Source organism: Anolis carolinensis, chromosome 1 (genome assembly GCF_035594765.1).
Source record: "Anolis carolinensis isolate JA03-04 chromosome 1, rAnoCar3.1.pri, whole genome shotgun sequence".
NCBI classification, from domain to species: Eukaryota; Metazoa; Chordata; class Lepidosauria; order Squamata; family Dactyloidae; genus Anolis; species Anolis carolinensis.
The window spans coordinates 292,532,426-292,547,835 of NC_085841.1; the positions used below are offsets into that span (position 1 = coordinate 292,532,426).

Below are 15,410 nucleotides of genomic sequence, written 5' to 3' on the forward strand. Positions count from 1 at the left end.
AGCTTTGCCCCTCGTGGAGCACACCCAACTTTCGTGGATGGATGGGCATCTTTTTAGCGCCAGCTTGCTTGCAATCCCCTTTCAGCCTCTCCTCCAACCGCCATACAGTACAAGCAGCGTCTCTTTTTGACATCCTGTCCTCACAAGGTCCCGTCCCGAACAGATCAGGCTGATCCAAGCTGACAGCAAACGCCGCGGATCAAGAGCAGACGCCCGGCTAATGCCAGGAAACGAAACCACAGGGCCTGCCCCAGACACAACTTCCCGAACAGCAACAGGACAACCGATCCCCCACTCCGCCACGCCACACCACACACACGCACACACCCAAAGCCACGGCGCGAGGCCAGCAGGAGACGTTGCGCAACAGGCCGGAAAACTTTCTTTCTGCGTTGGTGCTTCAGGCGGAGCGCGCGCCTGCGCCTTGCACAATCGCCTCTCGCGCGCTTTTCCCTCCTGGCCCGGGCGCTTGCTTGCAAGGGCACCTGGCACAGGGTTGAGCCCGCTGCAAAACTCCCGGGAACTGAGTTGCCAGAAGGCGGGGGCGCTCCCCGCTTCCTCACCTCGGCATCACATGTACAATTAATGCAATTCGACGCCACTTTAACTGCCACGGCTATAATGCTATGGAATCCTGAAAGTGGTCGTTTTTCAAAGCCCAGACAGAGCTTCCTCTGCTAAAAAGAGTACAGTGGTGCCTCACCAAACTACAGGTCCTAACATTCCAAAGCATGGAAACATAGCAGTTCAAAGTGGTGTCAAACTGCATCCATTCTTGGTACGGGCAAACCCAGGCCCGGGTCCGGATGTGGTTCCTTGGGCTCTTTTCTCAGGCCCTCTCTTCACCACACCATCCTATCCTTCTTTCCTTCTCTTTTTCCTGCCTCCTTCTCTTCCTTCCTTATCTCCCTTTCTCCTTCCATCCTTCCTCCCTTCCACCTTTTCCTCCTTCTTTCCTTCCCTCTTTCCTCCCTCCCCTCTCTCCTTTTCTCATTCCTCCCTTCCCTTTTGTCTTTCCTTCCATCTCCCTTCCCTCCCTCCATTCCCTTCCACCATTCCTTCCTTCAATCCTTCCCTTCCCTTCCTTCTCTTTTTCCTTCCCCCTTTCCTCCTAGGGGATGTTTAGCTGGGAGAAGAGAAGATAGAGAGGGAACATGAGAAACATATTTCAAGATTTAAAAGGGTGTCCCATTGAGGGGGGGGGGCTGATTTTCTGCTGCTCTAGAGACCAGGGCACAAGGAAGCAATGGGTTCAAATGGCAGGGAAGGATTCGACTGAAAAGATTAGGAAGTGTTATATGGATTTTGAGTGTGTGTAAATAAGAGTACCAATAGAAACTAAGTGTAAGCAAGATATTGTAAAGTTGAAACAATAAAAAATTGGGAAAATATTAGGAAGAACTTCCTGGAGTGTGGCATAGGCTGCCTGGAGTGTGGTGGGTTCTCCTTCTCTGGAGGTTTTTCTGTAGAGGCTGTCTAATGGGGGTGCTTTGCTTGTGCCTGATTGCATGGCAAGGGGTTGGACTGAATGGCCCTTGGGGGTCTCTTCCAGCTCTAGGATTCTATATCAGAAGTAGGCAATCCAGGGTCTAATTGGTTCACTTTTCTCTCTGTCCACCATCTTATCCTGACCAAGGGCAACCCTTTTGGGATCCAAACATTTCTCATCTTTCCTTCACTTTCTGCCCCAAAAGAGAAGTGGAAGGGGCGAAAAGGGCAGGGAGGGGACTTGGAGAGAACTCCCCCTCCCAGCCCACCCACCCCACTGCGGCCTGCCATACAACTCCCAAGTTAGAAAGTATGTCCATGCCTGATAGCTGCACTCACAGATGAGCTTGTTTTATCCTTAGGGGAAGTGGAACCCACTGTTGCTCAGAAACAAGACCCACTGTATCCCACAGGCTTCTCTCTTCCCTCATGATTGCAGCCCAATGCCCATCATCCCCTACATTTCCCTTGCTTCCAGGGAAAGCAACTCTCCAGGAAGCCCCTTGCAGGTTGGAGCATCTCCCCTACCTCCCTTGGGGTACATCTACACCAGGCATGGGCAAACTTTGGCCCTCCAGGCCACTTGAGGGGGAAAGGGCCTGAGGCTGTTAGGAATTGTGGGAGTTGGAGTCCAAAACACCTGAAGGACCGCACTTTGCCCATGCCTGATCTACACTGTGGAATCAATGCAATTGGACATCACTTTAACCAACCTGGCTGGGCGCACTATGGAACCTCGGGAGTTGTCGTTGTTATCCTCTTCAGCAAGTGACAACTCTCATGGCCCCCTAGCACTGGTAATTAAATCGGTGTCAACATGCATTCATTCTACAGCAATGGTTCAAAGTGGTCCCTAGTCAAAAAAAGGTTGGCAACCACTGTTCTACAGCAACGTTTAGCCTCGCAAGGGTTAAATCAGCAAAGGTCTGACAGGAAGACGCAAGCGATCCCCTCAGGAGAGACAGCGAGAGAGGCTCATAGTTGGAATGCCACCCTCTAGCCATAAGCTGCTTTATAAACATATAAAGACAGTAAATCAAAAGAGGCGGGGTACACAACAGAGTTGAAATATGTAGGCAAGACAGGTCCAGTTGAAAAGATTGGGAAATCCAGGTCTAATTGAAAGGCTGGACCTGGATCCCCCCCCCCCCCCCCCGTCAGAAGCACAGCCTACGATCCCCTCCTGCCACAAAAACACACATATGCAACCTTTCTCCCCGAGATTGGGGCACTGGGTATCAACACCCCCACCCCCACCCATCCTGTTGCCTTCTCACCCGTCGGTCGATGCCATGCTCCTCTCAGGCAAACCCCTCGGTGGGCTCTTCCCAAGCAATCCCAACGGCGCTGAAGCGAGGGGCGGAGGGCGGCGCTTTCGGGGCGAAGAGCAGCGCCTCTCTTTTTTTCCCGCCTCTCCCTCTCTGTCTTTGCCCTTATCTCTGGGTGGGCGTCGGGACCCTTCGGGACTGGCCGCCTTGTAAAATCCTGTCCAGGCTCCGAAAGGAGAGCATCCAAGAAAGCCGGGCTCGGGCGGTCCCTCCTCCTCCCTCTTCCTCCTCCTCCTTCTGGGTTCCCCGCCTCCTTCCTCGGAGCGGCGGTCTCTCAACCTCTTTCTGGCGAGCTGGGAAGCCTTTGAGGAAAGGCAGCGGAGAGAAAAGGGGGAAGAAGAGCAGCTGGGGGTGGGGGGGTGGGGGAGAGGGAGGGATGTGTGGCGAGAGGAGGCGGAGGGAAGAAGAGGAAGAAGAGGAGGAGGAGGAGGAGAAGATGGTGGCCTGGCTGGGGGTCACTTGCTGTGTGTATGTGTGTGGTTGTGTGTGAGAGACAGCGGATGCCAAAAAGGTCTCTCTCTCTCTCTCTCGGTTCTGTATGAGAGATGTGAAGGAGGTCTTTCCTCTCTCTCGCCTTTTTGTACGAGCAAGGTGGAGGAGGTCTCTCGACTTGCTGTGTGTGAGAGAGAGGAAGCCAAGGGGTGTCTCTCTCCTTTCTGGATGAGCGAGGTGCAGGAGGTCTCTCTCTGTCTCTCTCTGCAAAGGGTGGTGGGTGCTTTGCCAGCCTGGCTTGGGAGGTTTAGCCGTGGATTTGCAGTCTATCCCTCTCTATTTTAGGCGAGAGCTGACATCACTCCAACAAATGCCCCGGGCCGCCTCCCTGGGGAGGGAGGGGGGGAGGGAGGGAGAAAAGCCCTCTCAGGAAGCCACCTTAATAGGTCTCCCTCGCTCTCTTGGGCTCCCCTCGGTTTTCCTCGAAGAGCCGAGTTGCACACGAAACCAAACCCGAAGCGTGCCCAATCGCCTCAGGTGTTTCCGACACCTTCACAGAGGCTCTGGTTTCCCTTTGTGTTCTCTTCACTTGTATTATATTTATCACCTCTCTCTTTATAATGTATTCTATCGATCTCTTGGCTCATGTATTCTCGTGGAGCCCACCGCCTGTCAGTGTCAGCTTCCCCTCAGGAAGGGCTACGGATCAGCCCCCCTCTCCCTCCCTCCCTCACGCCTCGTCTCGCGCCCCCTCCCCGCCCCCTTTGAGAGAGCCAATTAAAAAGTCGGGCTGATCAGTACGCGCGGGGCTGTTACTGCCCTTTTATTTCAAAAGCCTGCTCTTCTCTTCTCGCTTTGCTTATTATGGCCTTCCGGGAAAGGGTTAAATCCACACACACACACCACACGCACTCCCCACTTCTCTCTCTCTCTCTCTCTCTCTCTCTCTCTCTCTCTCTCTCTCTCTCTCTCTCCTCTCCCCCCCGTCCTTTAAAACCTTGCCCCTGGAGATGCGATTGGGAGGCCACTGCGGAGGGGGCGGAGCCGCGCTAATGAATTAAGGCTCACGAGACAAAGGGCGGCTTTACGGGGCTCGGCGCGCGCTCCCGCACCAGGCCGAGGAAAAGGGTGAATGTGCTGAGCTCTGGCCTTTCTTTCTCTGCCTGCCTGTCTGCCTGCCTGGCGGGGAGAGACTCTGGGCAGCCCTGGGCCCCGCGCCCCTGGGAGGAAGCCCCGTTGAAATTCGGCAGGGCTTGGAAGGAACCCACCGGGATAGGCTTGCTGTATAAAACCCCCTCTATAGCATGCCCTTTAGTGTGATAGTGTTGGGCATCGTTGGGATAGGAAAGCAGTTGTGAGAATACCTCAGATGCTGAAAAGAACAACAAATGGGTTCTAGAACCAATCAGGCCAAAATACCATTTAGAAACCAAGTTGGCTAAATTAAGGCTGTCCTACTTTGGCCCTGTCATGAGTTGGCATGACTCACTAAAAAGACTATAATGCTTGGAAATGTGCAGGGCCCTGGGAGAAGCAGAGGGCTGCATTACAGGTGGAGAAGAGGTAGCATGCATCTACACCAATGATTCCCAACCTTTTTTTGACCAGGGACCACTCTCCAACATTAGTAGCAAAAGGGTTACAAATCAGTTTTTGGTCAACTATAGATTCAAGTTTGGGTTTTTTTTTTTGGGGGGGGGCGATACAAAAAACTGCATTGGATAGGCCACATCAGCTCAAGTTTCTGATACAGGACATATGCCATCCAGTAGTCGCCATCTACTCACCCACAGAAAGCCATACTTAATTATCTAAAGCTGATGTGGTCTATACCACAATTTTCTGAATCAGCACCCCAAATAACCCCAGGAGGGTAAAGGTAGGTAAAGGTTTTCCCCTGACGTTAAGTCCAGTCATGTCTGACTCTGGGGGTTGGTGCTCATCTCCATTTCTAAGCCGAAGAGCCAGCGTTGTCCGTAGAGACAAGGTCATGTGGCCGGCATGACTGCATGGAGCGCCGTTACCTTCCCACCGGAGCGGTACCTATTGATCTACTCACATTGGCATGTTTTCGAACTGCTAGGTTGGCAGGAGCTGGAGCTAACAGCGGCCGCTCACGCCGCTCCCGGGGCTTGAACCTGGGACCTTTCGGTCTCCAGCTCAGTGCTCTTACACACTCCGCCACCGGGGCCTAAAAATGAACAGGCCTAAAAATGAAGACATCAAGGTGCCCGTGCTTCCAGGTGCCACATGGAACGGCTCCACTCAGGGAGGGAGGAGGAGGAGAAGCAACAGTCAGGAGGGTTGTTGTCGCACCATTCATGGGTAGTCAGCCTCTCCGCTCCCGACTTCCCTATTCTATAAGAGGGTTTCACGAGATCAGTCACTCTCATTGCAACTGTGTAGTAACGGTGAGGCTGCAGAACATATTTTAGTTCTTGGAGACCACTGGTGGTCCATGGACCACAGGTTGGGAACCACTGTAGAATTAATGCAGTTTGACGCCACTTTGACTGTCATGGCTCAATGCTATGGAACCATGGGAGCTGAAATTGTACATGGATAAAGATTGCTGGTGCCTCAGCAAACTACAACTTTCATGATTTCACAGCATTGAGCCAGGGCAATTAAAGTAGTTTCAAACCTCATTATTTCTTCAGTGAAATAATGCAACCTTAGCCTTTTGCAAGACCTGAGCAGAGTTGTTGGCAGCGTGACTTGGAGGTTTCTCATTCATAGGATCACCATTAATAGACATTGGCCTGAAGACAGTAAAGAACAACAATAACTCAGAACAAGTCACTGGAAGTTTTGTGACACCTGTCTGGCTTTTAAAGAAGGTTTCCTCCCTATTTCCTCTACTACTACTACTACTACTACTACTACTATTAAAAGCAAAATATTTTTACCTTGCTGAGTAAAAGCAACATATTTACCTTTCTTCAGCTTGGTCAGTCTTTCCTTAGTTCTTATATACAACTAGCATTCTTGGTTTACAATTATGTATCCATCTGGGATTAATACTAGTGTGATCCATTGAAATTTCTCCTAAACAGTTGTACTACTATTTTTTTCTTGCTCTTCTTTTGTAGCAAACAATAATCCGCAAATTGAGATGCCATTTAACACATTAGCACCTTTGGATAGACATAAATGCAGTCATACAGGTAACAGCATTCTTCATCAAATGAAATCAACAAAATAAGGCAGCTCAGAAGTGACTTTACTGCTGGAAATAGACACTTTTGGAAATTTAAACTTTAATGAGCATGGCTATTCCAAGAGAACAATAATAACAGCATAGCCATGTGCATCTGGATGGTTTAATTAAAGAATATGAACAGGTTCTTTGCAGTTCGAAGGTTCAGTGATTTGAAGCCAGTCCTCCAAGGCTCTGCTGACCTCTGTTGGAGATGTAGTTAATCAATGCTTTTCTTGAAATGGGCATGGGAAAGAGCTGAAACTAGACTTTCCTGGGAAATTGCAAGCATTTAGTTTTTTTCTCTTTAAACAATTTCTTCTTAATTGGCATTCTGGGAAGTAGGCAGTAGATTAACTTCCTTGGAACAAGGTAGAAGAAAGAAGAATAGTTATTCTTCTAAAGTGGAGCACCGGCTGCTAGACTCCCTCCAAGTGACCATAAAGTTAGAATAGTAGCTTTTTCTTGCAGGAGGGAAAATCCCACACTACTGAAAACAACAATGCTTTATATATTTTGCCCCCAAAATGGGAGAATGGGTTAAAATTTCTCCAAAAATGGATGTACTGTTTTTAAGGGACATCAAGACAAACAGTGGTGCAGTTGATTTGCCAGAGATTTCAAGCAATGCTTAGAAACCTTTTTTAAAAGGTTCTGCCATTCTGAGAATTTCCCAGCAAACTTTCCCACATGGGCCATTGTCATTGAGAACCAGCTGCCACAAAAGTAATTTTCTGTAGACACTTAAAGCCTTGGGTTTTTACCCTATATTTTGACTATACTTGGGCTGGAAATATGCTGTAAAATTGCACTGAAAGATATAGAGGGGCCACAAGTACATTTTTTTGGGGGGGGAGGGGAGGGGATATTTTTTTTGGAATGTGGGGAAGTGAAACCATGTATATCAAAGGCATAGATAAGAAGGCCATTCATTATAGACAGGCATGATACCTGGGCCTGAACATCATTACTTGTTTATTTATATTTCATTTTTCCCAGTGGAAGACCCATGGTTGTTTACAACATAAATGTAAAACAGAATACAGCTAAAATCAATCAAAAAGTAAACAAAGAATGTACAGACACTTTAAAAAAAATTTAAAAGTACATTAACAACAAAACGGGAGAGCACATTGGTGTCATGACATAAGTGAAGTGTAAAACTGCACATGTTCAGCATTCTTTTTTAAAAAATCAACTTTGGCAGATTTTTGTTGGTTGCGCTGGTATGTCAGAAATGTAAAAGCAGTTGAAAAGTATGAAATGACAGTATTAGAGGCTGGGCTGGAAACATATGAAATAATAAACATGGCCAACTAAAAAGAACCTTTATCACTAAGAACAGGATCTAACATTACACAACTGTGCTTCAGGAACAAAGGCATGGAAGTGATTTTACAGCACTGGACTTGTGTGCTTATCAGTGAAATGCCTCCTTTACATCCACGCAGTTCATCTTCATCCACTGTTTTGTGCTTTTTGGCCAATGCAATGTAATGTGTGGTGCAATCCGTAGCCAAGCTCTTACTTACATTTACAGAAACAGCCTCCTTGTTGACTTGCCTTCCCTCTATTCTGGCTTCTCTATCTTGGAGTGTGTGAAATATTCCCTTGTTTGGAATACCACTGATAAAAGAATCTGTCTTTCCCCCCTAAAGATTCTGTCCTCTCACGGTCATTCAAATTTCCTTCTAGACAACATCCTGCCCCAAAATTAGGGTAAAACTGGACAGTAAAAACTAATGAGGGCTTTTGTACCTTTAATGGTTGGGTAAAGGACTACTACTACTACTATTACTATTATTATTATTATTATTATTATTATTATTATTATTATTATTATTTAAAGAGGGGATTTCAGTAAGTATTACTTGTTTGCAGAATAAACAACAGGTACTGCAATTCTCTGCAGACATGAAAAGGACAGTATCTTTCTCCACTTTTCATTCTGGAGACCCTGGAATATTGTTTTTACACAACTGGAATGGGAGAAAGCCTTGAACAGGCCTTTTGGATCTCCTACTAAGTTGCCATGGCAATAGAATGTAAGCCAAAAGTAAATGACTTCCTATTGTTATGTGTTTCTGGCTTAGAGTTAACCTTAAGGTATGTTTATCATGGACCTTTCTTAGCAAGATTTACTCACAAGACTGTTTTCTCCTAAGGCTGGGAGACTCTGACTTGGGTTTCCATGGTTGAGCAGGCATTCAAACTTTTATCTCCTAGGACCTGATTCCATGAGCAGCAGGAAAGCAGGGAAAGTGGAGGGAACTGTCTTACCCCATTCCCTCCCACCTTTCCCCGCCTTCTGGGATGGCCAGCCATCCCAAGTCCTTTTTGCAATGAGATCTGTCTTTTCCCTGCTTTCTGTCACTTTCTGCCATTTGGAGTTGGGTTACACCCAACTCCTGAAGATGGCTTTAGGACTCTGTTTCCATTTATTGTGGAAACGGAGCCCCACGGAGTCCCACCAGAAGTGCCCTTATGTCATGTAATGGCCTTTGTGGGACTCCTGTGGGGCTCTGTTTCTGAAGCACATGGAAATGGAGTTATAAACCATGGGATGAAGTCCCTAGTGTCTTAGGCCCCTTCTATATTGCCATATAAAATCCAGATTGTTCTGCTTTGAACTGGATTATATGGTAGTATAGGCTCAGATAATCCAGTTCAAAGCAGAACAATCTGGATTATCTGATTTGCTAATCTGGATTATATGGCAGTGTAGAAAGGGTCTTAGGTAGTCTTACCTCCAGAAGAGAGTTTATCTAGGGTGAAGAAAACTAGCTGAGCGGAGCTCTCTTTGATTGGGTCTCCCTATAGAGAGAGAGAGGTGGAATTCAACCATTTGTTCATACGCCAAAGATTATGCAGAGGGGACATAAAAGACTGTGATATTTATAAAGAATACCATCTTTTTTTACAGCTAGGTTACATTGAAAGTTTAGGTTTTGACCGTGTTTCTCATCCATTTAAAGATTACTGTCATATAAATTAATACCATCTTCCATCTCAATTTCAACCATTCTCTTTCTTTCTATCTTTCATTAACTTAGTTGTTATGTATTAGGGCTGGGTAAAATTATCGTTAGTCCTCATAAACAGGATCAACAAGGTGATACCTCAGAAGCCTCCCAAAGTCAGTTTCATTTTTAGCGCAAGCAAGCAAAGCAAAGTAAAAAAGGCTGCCACTGCTCTTTAAATTAATGGCCTCTCACCATTAGGAGAGGGAAGCAGCAGGGAGAAAGCAGAGTTTGCTGGGAAAGAAAGCACAGAATTCTGGGAAATGTAGTTTGGAAAAGTGAGGTGCCCTATACCAGAGACTTCAGAAGGCCTTGTCCTAAACTACATTTCCTAGAATTCTGCTCAGCATCAGAAAGCCCCGATCAGGTTAGGGGAGAAAATTGTCCCTCTTACCAGCAGCTAGCCAGAGTTCCAATAAATTATTGAATCTGCAAAGAGGAGGACTGACACCTCTAATAAGTAAATTTCTGCGCTGGGCTGGGAAGAAATCTCTAAATGGAAGTTCTATTGGTTAATATGAGAGACATTTAATGAGACCGCTGTTGTGGCTTTTATATATTAAAAATATTTTTGTCAAAACTTTTTTAAAAATCCTAAAATCAGTAAATGGATGAATATTTCTGAAGGTTGGAGAGAATGATCCCCTGTTACCTTGCGTCACTGTATAGAAAATTCAAGGAGATAGCTCTTGTAGTTTTGTTTTTGTTTTTTTTAAAAAAAAGGTTGTTTATAAAAACTTCGAAAATTCCTCAAAACTTTGTGGATAAGTGAAACATTCTGAAACTATAACGAAAAATAACAAAACAATCTCGTTATAGTAATGAAATCTTCACTAATTATACTTTAGAAACACTTTAGAAACAAAACACTGGCACCCTCTAATTTTGTAAAGGGTTTTGAAACATTTTTTCATTGATTGCACAGCCCTATTATGCATCCCCAAGGGCTAGTACAATCCAGTTTTCTGCATTAGGTGAAGGCAAGATGGTATCTCTCTAGTCTTCACTCCTACTAATGCATTCATGTAAAAAGGTGCCCTGACAGGTAATAAAAATATTATTTCAAAGCATCATGCCCTACTAAATCTAAAGGGAGTTAAGGACAATTATAGTATATAATAAACACCACCTTAATATTTAGAAAAAATTCTCAACATCCCAAATTCTCACATCACTTCTAATAAAAAAGTAGGAACTTCTCTACACTAAGTTGGCTACTTCATTCTGCATAATGATAGGATTAGTGCTATATGCCTTAAGGCTAGTGCCCCCTTATAAAACTATTTTATGCTTATTGACTCCCAATCTTTCTGTACTCACTCCATCTGTACGGACTTCCAGTATTTCTACACTCATCTCTTGCACAATCCACTTAACGGTTGTGCAGGCAGGGTTGTTAGATTACTGCAACAGAAAAAAAACACACAATTGAGTTATTTCCTCATACAATTGTGAAACAAACAGGATTTTTGGCCATTTCATTTCTGTCCAACTTGTTACAAACCTGTGTTCATGCACAATATGCAATGATTGCCTCAAAGAATGATAGCAAGCATGGATGAAACTGCAAAACAGACATTTTATGTTAGTTAGCATTATTTCAGCAAGACCTGATATTCTTCACTTGCTGCAGTACATACATTCCATTTCTCAGTACTTAGTGCAATGTCAAGTTATGTATGATAGGTTTGTATGCTCTGTGTCATGCTCATTCAGGGTTTCCCAAAGTCACACTAGCATGAATACATGCTATCAATTCTCTTTTTGTAGGGTGATTCACTTGAGAACTGTGACAGTTAAAAAAAACTGTCTGGCGTGTCTCTGGAAATAAATATATTCTCTTGAATCAAACTTTTGGAACTACTTGGTGTGTATAGCAGCAATATAAAACTGATCATATGACCAAAAGGGATAAGAGCTGTTCAGCCCCTCAGGTTTTGTTACACTGCAACTCCAAACAACTCTGACCAGCATAGACAATGATGAGGAAGACTGAAAACTGCAATCCATCATGACTCATTGGAAAAGATGATAATGCTTGACAAAGTAGAAAGCAATAGGAAAAGAGGAGGACTACATTACAGATGAATAAACCTAAAGCTAATGTGTTTGCACGACTTACAGATGACAATAGATGACTGTTGCTTTTGGTGATCTCTTATTCAAGGGTTCACCATTGGCCAAAGTTGGTGTGAGAGCAAATAACAAAAATGAAACATAGATTCCTATAAAATTTGCCTCAGTATGTGCCTTCAAATTGCTTGTTACTTATGACAGCTCCATGACTTGCATAGAGTTTTCTTAGGCAGAGAATACTCAGAGATGGTTTACCAGTTTCTTCGTCTGAAATAAAGACTACTGTACCCTGGATCCTCTGGAGGTCTCCCATCTAAGTACTAATCAGGAATGACTTTGCTTACCTTCCAGGATCAGAAAAGATCTGGCGACTTTAAGATATGTAGGTATCTCTCCAGGTATGTTACTTCTATGGAATTGTGTCAAACCATGATGGTGATTGTTCTGGTACAAGAACGGGACTAATGGTACCGTCCAGATGTATGATTACAGTTCTTAGTTGCTCTTGTTAGCATGACCAATTTGAAAGTTGCAATTCAACGGCATCTGGATGGCCATACAATTCCCATTGCAACAATTCTAGGAAGACAAGGTACTATCTTCCAGAAAACAGCACATTTTAACATGCTCTAGATCTTGAAAGCATACCTCATGTGGGGTAGTCTTGTTACTTCTGCTCTTAATGTAAACGGAGTAAAGCTAGATGTTTAAATCTACCCTAGTCTCCCCTGGAAAAACATTATAGGTTGCTGTGAAGGCTTGACAAGTGTATGTGGTTTTATATGTGGATTACCACATAATATTGTGGCTGTCTCAAAAGTAGCACTAAACTTGAATTGACTCGATTTAATATCACCATTGTTCCACCATTCTTCCTTGTGTAATTTTTTTTCTGCTGTAATCCCAATATAACAAAGTTTAGGAAGTAAAAATGCTGCATCTGTGCAACTTTGCAGTTGAGGCAAAATGGGGGGGACGACTGCACGTACAGTGGGTAGGGTAAGCATGGGTAGGAAGCAAGGCTGGGTGAGAATTGATTTTACACGGAGTGTCAGAATCATGCAATTGCACCGATATGTGAAAGTGATAATTCCAATAATGGCATGTTTCTGTTTGCTTAAACAATGGGATTGTGACAAGACAAGAGGCTGGTGTGAATAAACTCCATGATAACCAAGTTGGCAAACACATTTGAAAGAAACCAGGTTAGGGAAGGGTATTATACTTGTCAGCAGAGCTTAGAAAATTTACTTTTTGAACTTTTCAAAGGCACATAACAACTGCAGCAATACAACTCATGATATAAGTGTATGCTCTGAATCAGACCCAGAATTCTTTCCCCTATTCACGATCCCATCGCAGACATGCAGACATTTCTTGGCAGGCAGTTCATCCAAATACATTTTCAAATGTTAGTTCTCATATTTAAAACAAACCTTTGTTTATTTGAATGTGTAAGGTATTTGAGAGGGAAAAGAATATAAAATATGGCAAATACAGACAGCTTTGACTATAACACATCATCTAGTCTCTTAATTATTTTTTCCAATTTACTATCTTAGACTTCAATGAAAATATCTCCCAAATATTTTACGCAGATGATATTTAAATATGGAATGAATACAGCTAGTTCCGGTTATCCATGTTCCTACTACAGCCCATAATCCAAGTGTACCTGCTCCCACCAGGAGAAAAGGTACAACTGAGCCATGTCAACCATCTGTCACACTCAGGCCCATTCTACACTGCCATATAAAACTCAGATTATCTGCTTTGAACTGGATTATATGGCAGTGTAGACTCATATAATCAAGTTCAAAGAAGATAATCTGGATTATTTGATTTGATAATCTGGATTATATGGTAGTGTAGAAGGGGCCTCAGAGCCTCTGGCATGGATGGACTCACTGAACAGCTAGATATCACAGCAAATTTCAGTGGCCCCTGCTTTATAGTTTCCCCCCATAAGTCTTCCATCAATGCAATAAGACACATAAAGCATCAAAGACTATGAGAGAAACTAATACATTTAACATAAAACAAGACAAGAAACAGTTTTGGATTGTGTGGTTCACTTCATGTTCTTCTCAATCCAGTCTTTGAAAGGAATTGCCTTGGTGTAACCAGTGTAGAGTTCTAGACTGCATGTTTTATCATAGCCCCAGCTCACTAACCCCATGAGATGCCAGGTTAATTCAGGAGATGATCTTCCAGGCAAAGGTATTGCTGCAATCCCTCCAGTCTCGGCAGGGCAGATATTGGAAAATGCAGTAGGGTGCTGCTTGGCACAAAACATGCTATCAGTCACGCTGACCTGGATACCATTTTCCTCATATTGCTGCTCACACAGCAAGGAGTCGATTATCTGAACACTCCCCATACGGATTGTGTCATTCTTGTAGCTTGGATCGGCAATGTCTGCTAGGATCTTCCAACCAGTAATCACTATTTGTAAGTCATCAGCAGGTGGGTCAATATCACGCATTGAGGCCAAGCATATGGGTTGGACACGATTGCTGATTCTGGCCTTGTCCAGGAGTTTAACGATGGCTATGTCGGAATCAAGCAATATGGGGTCATAATTCGGGTGCACTATAATGGCTGATATCTAGGAAAGGATCCAGAAAGAACAGTGGGCTGAATGTTAGGATTCCAGTATCAAAATGTTTTACTAACTACATTATCAGTTTAACATTGGTGTGAAATATAAAACTGAGGAAATGCAAAGGTGTTTCACAGAATCACTGAGAGGTAGCTCTGATTCTCAGCCACTTAAGATCTAATGGTAGATGACAGTACTGGAGAGGAAACCAAATGGAGGCCACTCATCTATCAATACTTTATCCATCAATGGAAATTAATGGACCAAGGATGGCATAGAAGAGCCAAATATTTTCATTCAAACCTTAATGTCTGTAGCTAAAACCCAATGCTGGAAATTAAAGTGATTTAAACTGGAAAAATTGCATATATTTTATTTGTGAATGGATGTGTGACACTGTGTATAATGGGGAACCCAATTGTTTTCAATGGAAAGAAAGATGGAGCTGTGGTGAATACAGTGTAGCTTGTGCGGGAGGCTTTAAGTGAATAAGTGAAACCATGATATTGGTTCCATGGATATGGAGAATCACACTGTACTTGGACCAGTTTGTATGTTCATCATTTATCAGAGACTTATAGAGTAGTTGGTACCACAGTGTACTCAGAGGGCAAAATATACAGCCTAGGTCAGAAATGGGAAACAAGTAGAAATACTGTGAAACCCTGAACATCCTAGTCTCCAAACTATAAGAAAACTTGGAGAAGTCAAATACTATCAGCTGGTGTTTTCAAACACATTTTGAAAAGTGTGTCTAGTTTTTCCTCCCATTCCTGGTGTAGGATGGGGAAGAGGAACAAAGCCAGGAAGGGAATCCTTGGACACAGTTTATGAGGACATTGACCAATAGACTTCCCTTCTCCAGGCCAGAAGTTCTAGTAGCCTGTATTAGAGGATAATTTGGGAAATTTCAGCAGACTTTACTATGGTTCTCATGGCAGCTATAAATGTTCTTTTAACTACTGGGAAATTAATGTGAGAATTTTGTAAGGCTATCAGATCCTAATGTTTACAAGAATGAAAGTCTATAGGTAAGGAATGTAAATCCACATTTGATGAAAAACAACAGAATATTTGTCAAGATGGTGAGATATTTTGTATCCATTTATTTGGATGTTTTTACAGGTTTCAAGAATATTTTGGTGCAGCCACTAATTATCTATATAACTGCAGCTATCTTGGTGGGATGATGTCAGAATTGAAATGTAGTAATAGAGGACTATACCCTATTTCAGAGAAGTAGCTAAAAAGAATGAGTAGTAGAA

At 43.8% G+C, this 15,410-nt stretch overlaps 2 protein-coding genes across 3 annotated transcripts in view; both read right to left on the reverse strand.

Annotated features, from left to right (window-relative positions):
* Positions 1-3,110, reverse strand: part of slc1a2 (solute carrier family 1 member 2) — a 149,396-nt gene extending 146,286 nt beyond the window's left edge. The window contains exon 1 of the mRNA XM_008105943.3: positions 2,766-3,110. Coding sequence (XP_008104150.1) covers positions 2,766-2,782 — 17 coding nt within the window. The 5' untranslated portion in view covers positions 2,783-3,110. The remainder of the gene's footprint in view (positions 1-2,765) is intronic.
* Positions 3,111-7,397: 4,287 nt separating this feature from the next.
* pamr1 (peptidase domain containing associated with muscle regeneration 1) overlaps positions 7,398-15,410 on the reverse strand; it is an 85,098-nt gene continuing 77,085 nt past the window's right edge. For both annotated transcript variants that reach the window (XM_008105936.3, XM_016992617.2), the window contains exon 12: positions 7,398-14,151. In XM_008105936.3, the coding sequence (XP_008104143.2) occupies positions 13,615-14,151 (537 nt within the window). In that variant the 3' untranslated portion in view covers positions 7,398-13,614. The remainder of the gene's footprint in view (positions 14,152-15,410) is intronic.